This window comes from Pongo abelii, chromosome 8 (genome assembly GCF_028885655.2).
Source record: "Pongo abelii isolate AG06213 chromosome 8, NHGRI_mPonAbe1-v2.0_pri, whole genome shotgun sequence".
Taxonomy (NCBI): domain Eukaryota; kingdom Metazoa; phylum Chordata; class Mammalia; order Primates; family Hominidae; genus Pongo; species Pongo abelii.
In genome coordinates this window covers 70,801,569-70,815,451 of record NC_071993.2, presented here as the reverse complement: position 1 = coordinate 70,815,451, position 13,883 = coordinate 70,801,569, and the positions used below count along the sequence as shown (strand labels likewise).

At 38.9% G+C, this 13,883-nt stretch overlaps 2 protein-coding genes across 10 annotated transcripts in view; one reads left to right on the top strand and one right to left on the bottom strand.

Annotated features, from left to right (window-relative positions):
* The window catches only part of NUDT13 (nudix hydrolase 13), a 40,177-nt gene that overhangs the window by 17,333 nt on the left and 8,961 nt on the right, over nt 1–13,883 (top strand). For 7 of the 8 annotated variants that reach the window (XM_024252994.3, XM_024252996.3, XM_024252998.3 and 4 more), the window contains 1 exon segment: nt 2,063–3,183. The exons of the other annotated variant lie outside the window; for it this stretch is intronic. In XM_024252994.3, coding sequence (XP_024108762.1) covers nt 2,063–2,263 — 201 coding nt within the window. In that variant the 3' untranslated portion in view covers nt 2,264–3,183. 8 annotated transcript variants of the gene reach the window in all.
* The window catches only part of ECD (ecdysoneless cell cycle regulator), a 34,194-nt gene continuing 25,345 nt past the window's right edge, over nt 5,035–13,883 (bottom strand). Inside the window, 5 exon segments of one of the 2 annotated variants that reach the window (NM_001131934.1) lie at nt 5,035–6,183; nt 8,077–8,291; nt 9,367–9,434; nt 10,677–10,863; nt 10,998–11,104. In NM_001131934.1, coding sequence (NP_001125406.1) covers nt 5,953–6,183; nt 8,077–8,291; nt 9,367–9,434; nt 10,677–10,863; nt 10,998–11,104 — 808 coding nt within the window. In that variant the 3' untranslated portion in view covers nt 5,035–5,952. 2 annotated transcript variants of the gene reach the window in all.

The window sequence follows — 13,883 nt, the reverse complement described above, 5'->3', positions numbered from 1 at the left end:
TATATTTTGGATATTAACTCCTTATTAGATAGAGGGTCTGCAAATATTTTCTCCCATTCTACAGGTTGTCTCTTCACTCTGTTGATTGATTTCCTGACTCTGCAGAAGCTTTAGGGAAGCTTGTCTATCTTTGCTTTTCTTGCCTGTGCTTTGGTGTCATATCTAAGAGACCATTGCCCAGTCTAATGTCTAGAAATTTATTCCTTTATGTTTTCTTCTAAGAATTTTATTGTTTCAGGTTTTACATTTAAGTCTTTAATCCATTTTAAGTTGGTTTTTGCATATGATGTAAGATAAGGGTCCAATTTCATTCTTTTGCATGTGGATATCCAATTTTCCCAACACTGTTTATATGAGACAATTTATCTTTTATTGTCAGGAGTTAAGAGTATCTTACATACAGTAGGCACACAATCAGGCATCATTTAATGACTGACTGCAGGATTGGTCTTATTGCTCAAGTCAGTCAGGATGCTAGGAACTAAAAATATAAAACTATAGGAACTTGTAGTTGAAAGAAACTTAGACGTTGTCTTTTTTTTTTTTTTTTTTTGAGATGGAGTCTCACTCTTGTCGCCCAGGCTGGAGTGCAGTGGCACGATCTCAAGCTCACTGCAACCTTCGCCTCCCAGGTTCAAGCAATTCTCCTGCCTCAGCCTCCCGAGTAGCTAGGATTACAGGTGCCTGCCAGCATGCCCAGCTAATTTTTGTATTTTTGTTAGAGATGGGGTTCCACCATGTTGGTCAGGATGGTCTCAAACTCCTGACCTCAGGTGATCCTCCCACCTCGGCCTCCCAAAGTGTTGGGATTATGGGCATGAGCCACCACGCCCGGCTAGACGTTATCTTATCCAATCTCATCTTGCACTTCTCTAGCATCACTGACCAATGGTCTCTGCCTGCCAAAGTTTGCCTATTGTATGTTTTGGTTTTTATAGAATATCTAATCTATTTCAGCTTCCTCGGGATGAAGTTCGCATTACTTTGCTTCTTGCAAAGATGAGACTATGCTTTTGACTATCATTAACCCTTATCCTTTAAAAAAAAAAAAAAAAAAAAAAGAGTGGCTGGGCACAGTGGCTCACGCCTGTAATCTCAACACTTTGGGAGGCCGAGGCAGGTGGATCACCTGAGGTCAGGAGTTCAAAAACATCCTGTCCAACATGGTGAAACCCTGTCTCTACTAAAAATACAAAGAAATTAGCCAGGTGTGGTGGCGGGTGCCTGTAATCCCAACTACTTGGGAGGCTGAGGCAGGAGAGTCATTTGAACCTGGGAGGCGGAGGTTCCAGTGAGCCAAGATCACACCACTGCCCTCTAGCCTGGGCAAAAAGAGCAAAACTCCATCTCAAAAAAAAAAAAAAAGTAATATTTGTATGTTCTTTTTAATTGAAAAATTTATACAATCAATAGAGACACAAGGAAAAATAGGTATTATTCATAATTTATTCTCAATGTTAACCACTCTTAACATTTTAGTATTTGTACTTCCAGGATTTATGTAACGTATCTTATCTTTTTTTTTTTACTATGTTAGAAATATATTTAACTCGGCCGGGCGCAGTGGCTCACACCTGTAATCCCAGCACTTTGGGAGGCCGAGGCGGGCAGATCACAAGATCAGGAGATCGAGACCATCCTGGCTAACATGGTGAAACCCCGTCTCTACTAAAATATACAAAAAATTAGCCGGGCATGGTGGCGGGCGCCTGTAGTCCCAGCTACTCAGGAGGCTGAGGCAGGAGAATGGCGTGAACCTGGGAGGTGGAGCTTGCATTGAGCCGAGATAGCGCCAGTGCACTCCAGCCTGGGCAACAGAGCGAGACTCCGTCTCAAAAAAAAAATATATATATATATATATATATATAAAAAACTCTCATTTCTTAATTATGCCTCTTTTGCTTCTGGGCAGTATCTAGAACTGACTTTCACCTAACCTGAAGATCCCAGGTATTATCTTCTAAGATTGCTTAGTTCTAGAATCATTTTCTGACCTTTAGCCATAGTATTCTAAATTTTGTAGCTCCTGACCTTACATCCTTTTCTTCCTTATGTCTTTCAGATCCAGGTGAACTTGAGAGAATTAGAGACAGCTGCCTGGTTCAGTCATGATGAGGTAGCCACAGCCCTGAAGAGAAAGGGCCCCTATACTCAGCAACAGAATGGGACTTTCTCATTCTGGCTGCCCCCTAAGTTAGCCATCTCCCACCAACTGATTAAGGAGTGGGTGGAAAAACAGACCTGTTCTTCCCTGCCTGCTTAGCCCAGATCAAGTCACTTAGATCACTCCTTGGTATTCCTGAGGGACAAACTAGAGATCAGTTGACAAAGGAGAAGTGACAAAAGACAAGCTGCAGAAGGACCTCAGAAGGGCAGAGCAGAGGGTGCGCCTACAGTAAGAGACACTTCTATCAGCAGTGTTAATGGAAGAAATTCCTACCAATGGGCAATCAAAAAAGCCAGTGTGAGAAGAAAACTGATGAGCTGTCAACTCAAAAATCAGGGGGAAGGGGGAAGCATTAGTTTGGATGTAGGCCCTTGTTCAGTCATTTTCTCTAAGGCCTTGGAAGCAAACATCTTCTGGCATATGGCTTGTTAATGTTGTGTTTACACTAACTGCCAAAATGTGCCTGTTGTAAGTTTGGTTAAAACTTTTATCTTAGTACTGAAAATATATAGCAAGTTTCAAGTCATTACTGAGTTACTTGTTACCCTTACAGAATTAAGAAAAATAGCACAGTATAACATTTTTAAATTCATGTACAGGTGCATTCTAGTTACATGAACATGGCAGTTAAATAAAAGTCGTAATTAAGTCATTATGACTCAGAGTACTTTATAATAAATCAGATGCCATGAGGCTCTGTTGAGGAAGTAGAATCCCAATGGGACTCCAGACAGTAAATCTTTTTCGCTGTTTTCAGCTCTGTCACATGCTCAGTTTGTGACCCAGGGAAAAGACTATTGCTTTGCCATGCCTGTTTTCCTAAATAAAACAGTTGCTGGCATTTGCACATCCACAATGTGTTGATTAACAAAGGAATTGGTGGAGATAAACAGATGCCAAACCTGATCTGTTTCTTAAACTTTATGGAATAAACTAAATTTAGGATTTCTCATCATTCATATATGATGCCATATGGGAGAAGAGTTTATTTGGGGAAAATAAAAGAAATTTCCACACCTTTGTTCTGATGTCTTTTTCTGTCCTATGAATTGAGAAAATTTTACAAGGTGAGAATTTGAGGGTAGGGGAAAGGATCCCTATTGGTGACAATTAAACATTTAAGTCCAGGTTTCAAGTCAGTGGAACAACTGAAGCAATGTGCAGGAGAAATGTTAGAGGTCTTGCTGAAAAGAGGAAATAATCATATCTTCAGAAGATTCTAGGGACTTATTTGTGACTAAAGACAAAAGCTCCAGAGACCCTAAGGTTATTTACATGTCCAAGTCCCATAGGACTAAGTCCCAAAGTCCCATAGGACTAAAGAGATTCTAGAACTAGAAAAGTTAAAGCACTGAATTTCCTTTTGATCTCAAAAGGTCATTGCTGTCTCCACTGCCAGCAAACCATCATTGCTTTGGGGAAATCAAAGTGCCTTCATCAGGAAATGTTGAGGGATAATATGTGATGGGACTTGATTGTCTTGTTAGATTGGCAGCTTGCCTTTACCTGGGCTGAACCCAGCATGCAGAAGGGAAAAGCACTCACTAAAGAGAGGTCCTGAGATTTCTTCATATCTTGCAGTTAGAAGAAAACAGTTCAGGGTCCATGTGTATCACCATCTCCCAATCTTTTCTATCTCTATGTGGGTGTGTTTGTGAGCACATGTGTACACATCACCAATCTGAAAATACTGATAGAAAGGGGAGTGTGTGGAATTCCTGGTTATGAGTTTCCCAGACTTACCATGGAGTAACTGTTTGTTTTTTGATTAATGTGTTTTTGGAAAAGAAAAGATGAGAGTGGCTAACAGCAGGAACTGCAACATTGAACTTTGCTTCTCAGTAGTGAGTGGGAAAAGAGCTTTGCTGTAGAACCCCAAGGATATCTGAAAGCTGAGGCAGAAGAGAGCAGGCTTGGGATACTGAAAATGGCAGATAAATAAAAGAAACTTTGGTACAGGACCTACCTGACCTGAGAATATATACGTGGGCAATAAATTATGAAGGTGCTAAGGATAAATAGAACCCATCTGGGTCCATGATGCAGAATAGAAAAACAGGTAAAATCTTGTGAGCCTGGCTGAAAGTCAGTCAGCCGTGGCAACCAGAATAAAAAAAAAATTTCATTTATATTTTTGCCTGTCTATCGCCCTTTCTGTACCCAATATTTAATCCTCAATGAAGATAAACCTAATGTACCACAAGTGCGATGGGGGGGATACCTTTTTCTCACAGTTGAGCTGGGACGGCATTCTGGCCCCATTTTTAACATGAGAAATGTAGCTTCAAAACAAACAATAAAAATATATTTAAAATAATTATTATTTAAAATGTTAAAATGTTGCACAATATCATCTGATGTGTTACTTTAGTCAATGTGTAACACTTACCCTCTTCCTTAGTTCATTTCAGTGAACACTAGGAAGACAAAGGATTGGAGTGGGATATGGTATATTTAGTTTTTATTTATTTATTTATTTTTGAGATGGAGTATCGCTCTTGTCGCTCAGGCTGGAGCGCAATGGCGCAATCTTGGCTCACTGCAACCTCCGGCTCCCGGGTTCAAGCTATTCTCCTGCCTCAGCCTCCCAAGTAGCTGGGATTATAGGCGCCCACCACCATGTCTGGCCGTATTTAGTTTTTATTAGTTCGTGATAGTAAGTTCTCAAATGAGAACGCTACTACACCATTCTCCTAATTCCTCCCTTGGTCACTGGAGAGGGAACAGTATGAAACTATTTCCATTGTTTTTACTTGGATAGGGTAAGATATAGTAAAGGCATCTCTCTGCTGCATACAATAATAAAGAAGAATCCAGAGACCTAGATTATAAAAACATGGTCAGTATATGGAGCTGTCTGTAGAGAAGACTTTTTTTTTGCTTTTAATGGTGAACTTTATGATATATAGATAATACTTGATTTATTTTAGAAGGAATATGAGAATCATTTTAAGAAATAAACATTTCATCTTAGCAATAGATATATCAGTTATATTAAATATCAAACCAATTAATTAATTAAAACAATTAAGTACAATATCAGGTATGAAATATCCAAAATCTGCAAATCCATAGAGACAGAAAGTAGTGGTTTCTAGGGGCTGGGAGTAGAAGGGAATGAGAGACTATTAGTGAGTATGGGGTTCCTAATATTCTAGAATTAGATGGTAGGGATGGTTGCACAATTTTGTAAATATACTAAAAACCACTGAATTGTATAATTTAAAGGGTAAATTTTTTGGTATGTGACATATCAATATAGCTGTTATTTACAAGTAAATAAGTTCTATATCTTGCTTCAGGTACATACATACATGCAAAAATTCACTGACTGTACACTTAAGATTTGTGCACTTAACCATATGCATGTTATGCCTCATTAAAAAAATTGAAAAGAAAAAGTGAATGAGTTATCAAATCCAAATTTGTCAACTTGAAATTTTGATCTGAGGATGAATAGCAGTAAGGGAGAAATTTAAATATTTACAATTACTCCCAGGGTATATTGTGGTAGGGTATGTCTTTAGCACGAAATATGTGAATTTCACCTCAAGGTTGTCTAGGGGCTAGATTCTACCCTGCCGAGTTCAAAACCTGTGTATAACCCACAGTTGAGATCACAAAGACTTGTGCCAAGAGGGCCACATTTGGGGCTCATGGAGAAGTCAATCTGTAAAATTTGTAATGAAGAAACATTTTTACCAAATGAGTAATCTAAATTAGAAATGAACAGAATCATATTCAGTATTTATTTAAAAAGAAAAAAGAGAAGCTAAATGTGCTGGTTAATTTTTCGTTGGCTTACTTGTTGGTCTGTGATCGGTGTTGTCAGGCAGCTGCACTCCCATGCTTTGTAAAAGATTGGAAGCAGGTCCTGCCAGTCCAGCTTGGGAGCTATAGGATTCCAATATATTTGAAACCAGGTTCAGGTCTACATCTACTGGTGCCATAACAGATTCTCCTGTACCAGAATCTTCCTCATCTGAATTGTTGTCAGTAGTCTGGGATACAGGTTCCTTATTCATGGAGGGAAAAGAAAATTATGGGCTAATATATCATTAGGTTGCATGGTGGTTACAATAAAAAGATAACTAAGCCACAATGTAAATTTGCATTCCAAATTAAAAAGGAAACTTCTTATCCTTGGTGATATAAACTGAAAATGAAGTCTAATAAGTTATATGGCCTAGAACACATATTAAAACTTGGTTCTAAAGATTATAACACATTTCTCTCCAGGAAAGATTCCTGCACATCGAATAAATCGCATGTCTATTTTGAAATAGCTCAAGGGCTAATAGAATTAAGAAGGTACATTTATAACTTGTCTAAGAGTCTTAAAAGAAACAAACATAAAAGTGAATATTAAACAAAATAATAATGTAAATTTTCTTCAAAATGTAAGAAGCGAGTGTTCTTTTCTTTCCCCCCAGTGAAAAAGCTTAAAAGTAAAAACACAAGGCTTTGTGGTTCCAACCACAAAGACTCTAAATTGTTAGTTGGGCCTCTGATTCCACAAGCTGGGGAAAGGATTTGAAAGATTACAGCTCAATAGACTTTTATGTCCTTGCTACCCAAAGCGTTGTCCATGGAGCAGCAGAGTCTCCATCGCTTGGGGCTTATTAGAAATGGAAAATCTCAGCTGGGAGTGGTCGCTCATGCCTGTAATCCCACCACTTTGGGAGGCTGAGGTGGGTGGATCACTTGAGGTCAGGAGCTGCAGAGATTAGCCTGGCCAACATGGTGAAACCCTGTCTCTACTAAAAATAGAAAAATTAGCCCGGCATGGTGGTGTGCACCTGTAGTCCCAGCTACTTGGGAGGCTGAGGCAGAAGAATTGCTTAAACCCAGGAGGCAGAGGGTGCAGTGAGCCAAGATTGTGCCACTGCACTCCAGCCTGGGTGACAGAGGGAGACTTCCATCTCAAATAAAATAATAATAATAATAATAATAATAATAATAATAATAAAATAAAACAAAATAATAATAAAAAAAGGAAAATCTCAAGCTTCATCCCAGGCCTACTTAATCAGAATCTATGTTGTAACATGATCTTTTGGTTTATATTCACATTAAAATTTAAGAAATACTGCTTTAGATAAATCTAATATATGGTTTCTACTAGATTTTGACAATTCTGGAAGTGACTATAGTTTTAAAAGTGGTTTAGATGATCAAAGCAAGGAGAATTAACATTAATTAAAGAACTATCGTAGGTTTTACTGCTGTCTAATTTGGTTCTCATGTTAATTCTATGATATGAGGATTACTGGTTTATAGATACATTCACAGTGGACAGCTGAGCTAGACTTCAAACCCTAACCCATAAGACTCCCGGGTCCTTGCTCTTTCCATAATGCCTCTGTTTAAGATTAGACAGTGGTGGCATTAAAAACTAGGATGAAAACATAAACGGAAGGTGAATTCTAAATTTGGCTCTAAATTAGGGAAACATACAAAATAAACTGTTAAAACTGGAAAGTTATTTGAATGTTTAAGATCCTCTCTGTTTATTTACTTATGTTACTTTGTTTTAATCCACTCAAAAGGTCTTGAGAACATGTGCCCTCTCTTTTTTAAAATCCATTTAAGCTGTAGTTTTTTTAAACTACTTTTGAAAAAAAACATATTTAAGAAGTAGTAGTGTACAATCGCATTCTAATTTGCGCATATTATATGACTTTTTATTTTAAATCCTGATAGATAATGTAGAATAAGTAATATAATGAAGCTTATGTTTAGGAAAATTAAGTCTATGATCCTTTATCCTACCAGAGTTAGGAAAACAATTAACATTCTTATTTATTTCAAATCTCACACACCAAAAAAAGAAAAACTATGATAAAATACGGTTTTAGCTATCTGACATACTAGACTCAGAAAGAGAAAGAGGTTAAAAACACACATACCACTTGCTTCCTAGTGGTGAAACTTTTGCTGATGCAGGTGTGTGCTAGTTCCTGGTCCATCTGGGCCATGTATGACTTGAGATTATCAAGAGTTCCTTTCAGAGAAGCCTCTTCGCCAGGTTCATGTGTTTCGAAATCCAAGTCATCATCACTATCTAAACATTCAAAGTCTTCCTCATCCAGATCATCAGAATCTGACTCATGAGGCCTTGGACCTACACAGATCCCAAGAAAGAGCCACTTGGTAATTATTATTATTATTATTATTATTTTTTAGTTACTATACATCTCAAAATAATTAGAATGTTACCCACAGAAAAAGACTAATACACATAGTCAATCTACTTCACAAAAATCCCTTCTACAAATGGTAGTGCTGGCAGATACGTGTGCATTTAATGTTGTGGAAAAGCGTACAGGCTGAGTCAAAAGATTTAGCTTAAAAAAAGTGAATTCAATTAATTAAAATATTTTTCTTAAAAAAATTTAAAAAATACCTAATAAATGAATATATTTTGATGTAAACATTCAAGCCATACAAGTATTGTCTCCAATCTCACTCTCTACCCAGAGGTAAGCATCTTTTAGCAGTTGCCGGGTATCCCGATCTTTCTCTCTGCAGTTCTGTACATATATACATATTATAATTATTTTTTAATTGAGTTATCTTTTTATTACTGATTTGTAAGTACAGTAATTCCAAAAAAGAACAATATAATATGGGAGCCAAGGTAAAACACTATTTAAACACACAGCGTTCAGTCACTCTCAAATATTTAATGAGGCCGGGCACAGTGGCTCACGCCTGTAATTCCAGCACTTTGGTAGGCCGAGGCAGGCGGATCATGAGGGCAGGAGATCGAGACCATCCTGGCTAACACAGTGAAACCCTGTCTCTACTAAAAATACAAAAAAATTAGCCGGGTGTGGTGGCAGGCACCTGTAGTCCCAGTTACTCGGGAGGCTAAGGCAGGAGAATGGTGTGAACCCAGGAGGCGGAGCTTGCAGTGAGCCGAGATCGCGCCACAGCACTCCAGCCTGGGCGACAGAGTGAGACACCATCTCAAAAAAGAAAAAAAATTTAATGAGCAGCTACTATATATGTCAAGCACTAAGCTAGGCAGCCTCTACGAAATTATTCATGGGTAGTAATTCATGGTTGAAAGCAACTCAAACCAGGAAGAGAAAGCAAATATTTTGGCTTCTGAGATATCTAATAACCCAATGCTCTAGCAACAGCCATACTACTAACAGTTTCAAAATGAAAGTCAACATCACACCACTACTTACCTAAAATCTTATCAAAATAATTAAGAAAAGAATCTGCATCAAAAGTGATTGGAGCTTCAGAAGGTTCTCTGCAATATTAAAGGACAAAGACAATTAATTTATTCTAAATACAACTCTTTGAAACTTTTCTAAAGTGGTGCCATTCTTAGGAAAGCTACCAAAGATACAATTTCTAAGGAGGCACAGCAAGAAAAGTTGTAGTTTAAGTTTTAAAAATCCTTGAGTTTACTGGCCTTGCAGGACAACAGAAATGGGAAAGTCTGATAAATGAAAAGTAAAAATTGCATCTTGTTTATGTACATTTAGCTTATGCTGATTTAGGGACCTACCCACTCTCTAGCCCCAATAAGATATCGAGCATTAGCAAAACCATTATTTATTTGAGTTAATTTAAATAAAGCCTGTCCTTTTAAGAACTAAAGCTTAAAAAATAAACAAGAACATATCTTCCCTTATCCCAGCTTTCTTAAAGAGAGAATACCAAATATAAATTTAGATCTTTCATCAGATTCAAGAGCATCAACACTAATAATGATATATTTGATACACAAGTAACAATTTTTTTTTTTTGAGACGGAGTCTCGCTCTGTCACCCAGGCTGCGGTGCAGTGGCACGATCCCAGCTCACTGCAACCTCTGCCTTCTGGGGTCAAGCGATTCTCCTGCCTCAGCCTCTCAAAGTAGCTGGGATTACAGGTGTGTGCCACCATGCCCGGCTAATTTTTGTATTTTTAGTAGAGATGGGGTTTCACCATGCTGGCCAGGCTGGTTTTGAACTCCTGACTTCGTGATCCGCCCGCCTCAGCCTCCCAAAGTACTGGGATTACAGGCGTGAGCCACCGCACCCAGCCTACATGTAATAATTCTATCTACCTGTTTTTCCTGTTACTTGCCAAATGTAGTTTCACATTTCTGTTATTATTTCTGCCTCTGATGAATCCCTTTGAGTTTTCAGTATCCAATCTGCTTGCAGGGTGGGAGATCAGAGGTCTGAACTTGTTGAAAGCTCAATGTTGAGCCCATAAAGCTACTAAAGAGTAAAGTATATGGCTTCCCTGTGTGGTTCTGGATGATGGTTTTTAGGGTGATCTTTCTGGCTTATTTCAAGGATTGCAAAGGATGAGGCTTCTAGAAATCTGACTTCAGATAAGTAAGTTACCCTAAACTAGGTACAAAAAAGAAAGCAAGCAGTACAACTCATCTACTCAAAAAAAAAAAAAAAAAAAAAAAAAAAGTGGAAATGGCAAATGACTATGACTTCAACATTTGGGTTCTAGCTATTTATACATTTATACTTTAACACAAATTACCGAGGCAGCTCTGCTCCCTTGTGGGTTGAGACTTTGGATATGAAAGCTTTCAAGCTCTCTGAGACTTGAGTTAAGTCATAGTTCTGCTCCTTCTCCTCCTTGGAAACAGACTCTGATTCTTTTTTGCCAGCAGCTTCCTGCAGCAGCTGGTCCAGCTGATCTGGTGAGAGATCTAACCACTGGTCATCTGAAAAAGAAGAAAGCATAATACTGCCATTCTACATTCACAGAAGTCCTCTTAGGAGAGGATCCTGTGAGACTTACTAGAACATTTTAATTTTTTTTTTTAACCCTTCCACTGTATCCTGGTCCATCACTTACCATCCTCTGGGGGAAGATTAGCTTCTTTTTTCTTAAGGTCTTCTATATCAAATGGTATTGTCTGTAATAAGGTTAAGATTTCTTCACCAGGGCTCATAGCAAGAGAACTATGAAAAATAAAAAACATGAGTATTTCTTCATAAGAGAACCTAGAATAGTAATCATAAATACATAGTATTTTAAGGTTGGAAGGGATTAGCTCGTCTAATTTGGGGAGTTTTTTTTTTTTTTTTTTTTTAAGAGATGGGGTTTCACTGTTGCCCAGAACGGACTCAAACTCCTGGGTTCAAGTGATCCTCCCACTTCAGCCTCCCAAGTAGTCGGCACTACAAGTACATGCCAAAACACCTGGCTCTAATTTGTTTGTTTGTTTGTTTTTAACAGAGTCTCACTCTGTTGCCCAGGCTGGTGTGCAGTGGCACGACCTCGGCTCACCACAACCTCCGCCTCCCAGGTTGAAGCAATTCTTCTGCCTCAACCTCCCAAGTAGCTGAGACTACAGGCATGCGCCACCACGCCCGGCTAATTTTTGTATTTTTAGTAAAGATGGGGTTTCACCATATTGGCCAGGTTGGTCTCAAACTCCTGACCTCATGATCCCCCTGCCTTGGCCTCCCAAAGTGCTGGGATTACAGACATGAGCCACCGCACCCGGCTTTCTAATTTGTTTTTAAGCGTATTTTTAGGTTGCAGATCCCTTTTTCTCAAACAAAACTTTTACCAGGAACTCTAAAATATAGAAGGGCTCAAAGAAAAATGGCCTTCATTAAAGTGGAGGATAGGCCAGGCACAGTGGCTCAAGCCTGTAATCCCAGCACTTTGGGAGGCCAAGGTGGGGAGATCACTTGAGGTCAGGAGTTCACTTGGCCAACATGGTGAAACCCCGTCTCTACTAAAAATACAAAAATTAGGTGGGCGTTGTGGCACGTGCCTGTAATCCCAGCTACTCGGGAGGCTGAGGCAGGAGAATTGCTTGAACCCAGGAGGTGGAGGTTGCAGTGAGCTGCCCCAGCATGGGCGACTGAGCAAGACTCTATCTCAATAAATAAATAAAATAAAATAAAATAAAAATAAATAAATTGGAGGATAGAGGCTCAGAGATCTACACAATTGGCCTTCCCTTTTTGCTCTGAAGCAGGCTCCATGGAACATCATTATGAAGCCACTGATCTCGTATAATTCTTTCTATACATATATGTATAGACAGGGTCTCTCTATATATGTATATATATGTACATAGAAAGAGTTGTATTATGTTAATAGTACATATACATATAAAACACATACTAAAAAATACGTAAGAATATACATATAATATATATATTTTATATATGAGGAAAAGAAGATCCAGAAGGAAAGTATCAATTAAAATTTATCTAGCATGTATTAAATGCTATGCTAACACTTTAAATACATTTTCTTATTGAGTCCTCTCATTACTATTATGGAAGGTAATAATCTTGTTTTACAGATGAGAAAACCAGAGCCCAAGGAAGTTCTTTAACTTTTGCAAAGTCTGTATTACCCAGGAGGCGGAGGTTGCAGTGAGCCAAGATCGTGCCATTGCACTCCAGACTGGGCGACAAGAGCGAGACTCTGTCGGCTGGGTGCGGTGGCCCACGCCTGTAATCCCAGCACTTTGGGAGGCCGAGGCGGGTGGATCACGAGGTCAGGAGATCGAGACCATCCTGGCTAACACAGTGAAACCCCGTCTCTACTAAAAAAAAAAAAAAAAAAAATTAGCTGGGCGTGGTGGCGGGTACCTGTTGTCCCAGGTACTCGGGAGGCTGAGGCAGATGAATGGTGTGAACCCAGGAGGTGGAGCTTGCAGTAAGCCAGGATCGCGCCACTGCACTCCAACCTGGGCACAGAGCGAGACTCCGTCTCAAAAAAAAAAAAAAAAAAAGAGACTCCATAAAAAGAAAAAAAAATCCTCATTCTTTAAGACTTAACTCAAATACCTCTTCCCTGAAGCCTTCCATTATCTTTCTTTTTCTAACATCTCTGCTTCAACCTTAGTGAAAGTTTATTACCTTCTCACTATGACTGTCTTTAGCATTTGATATTCCAGAATGATTTTTATTTTGCCTTTTGTTATGATTATTTGGGTTATTTTCTCTCCTAGTAACATTTACATATTAATAATACAGAGTAGAGACAGTTCCCCATCACCTACGTGATTTTGTAAGGTATGCAAATGTTTATCCAATTAAAGCAAGTCCTTTATACAACTTGATTTGATCCATTCTTAATAGTTCAGACAGGGTGCCATCAATGTATGTAACAAATCATGTCACCATTATGTCACTCACTCAACACATAAGTATCTCTGTGCATAGTTTCTTTTTTTTCTTTTTCTAAGACAGGGTCTCACTCTGTCGCCTGAGCTAGAGTGCATGGCATGATCACAGCTCACTGTAGCCTTGACTCTTGGGATCAAGCAATCTTCCTATCTCAGCAAGTAGCTGGGATTACAGGCATTAGCCACTGTGCCTGGCTATTTATTTATTTTTAATTTGAGTAGCTGGGATTACAGGTGCCCACCATCTCATCCGGCTAATTTTTTGTATTTGTAGTAGAGATGGGGTTTCAACATGCTGGCCAGGTTGGTCTCAAACTCCTGACCTCAGGTGATTCACCCACCTCGGTCTCCCAAAGTGCTGGGATTACAGGTGTGAGCCACTGCGCCCGGCCTATTTGTTTATTTTTAATTGACAAAAAAGTGTATAGGTTTATCATGTACCTTAAAAATATTGTAGAGATGTAATCCCAGCACTTTGGGAGGCTGAGGAGGGCAGATCACAAGGTCAGGAGATCGAGACCATCCTGGCCAACATGGTGAAACCCTGTCTTTGCTACAATACAAAAAAGATTAGCTGGGTGTGA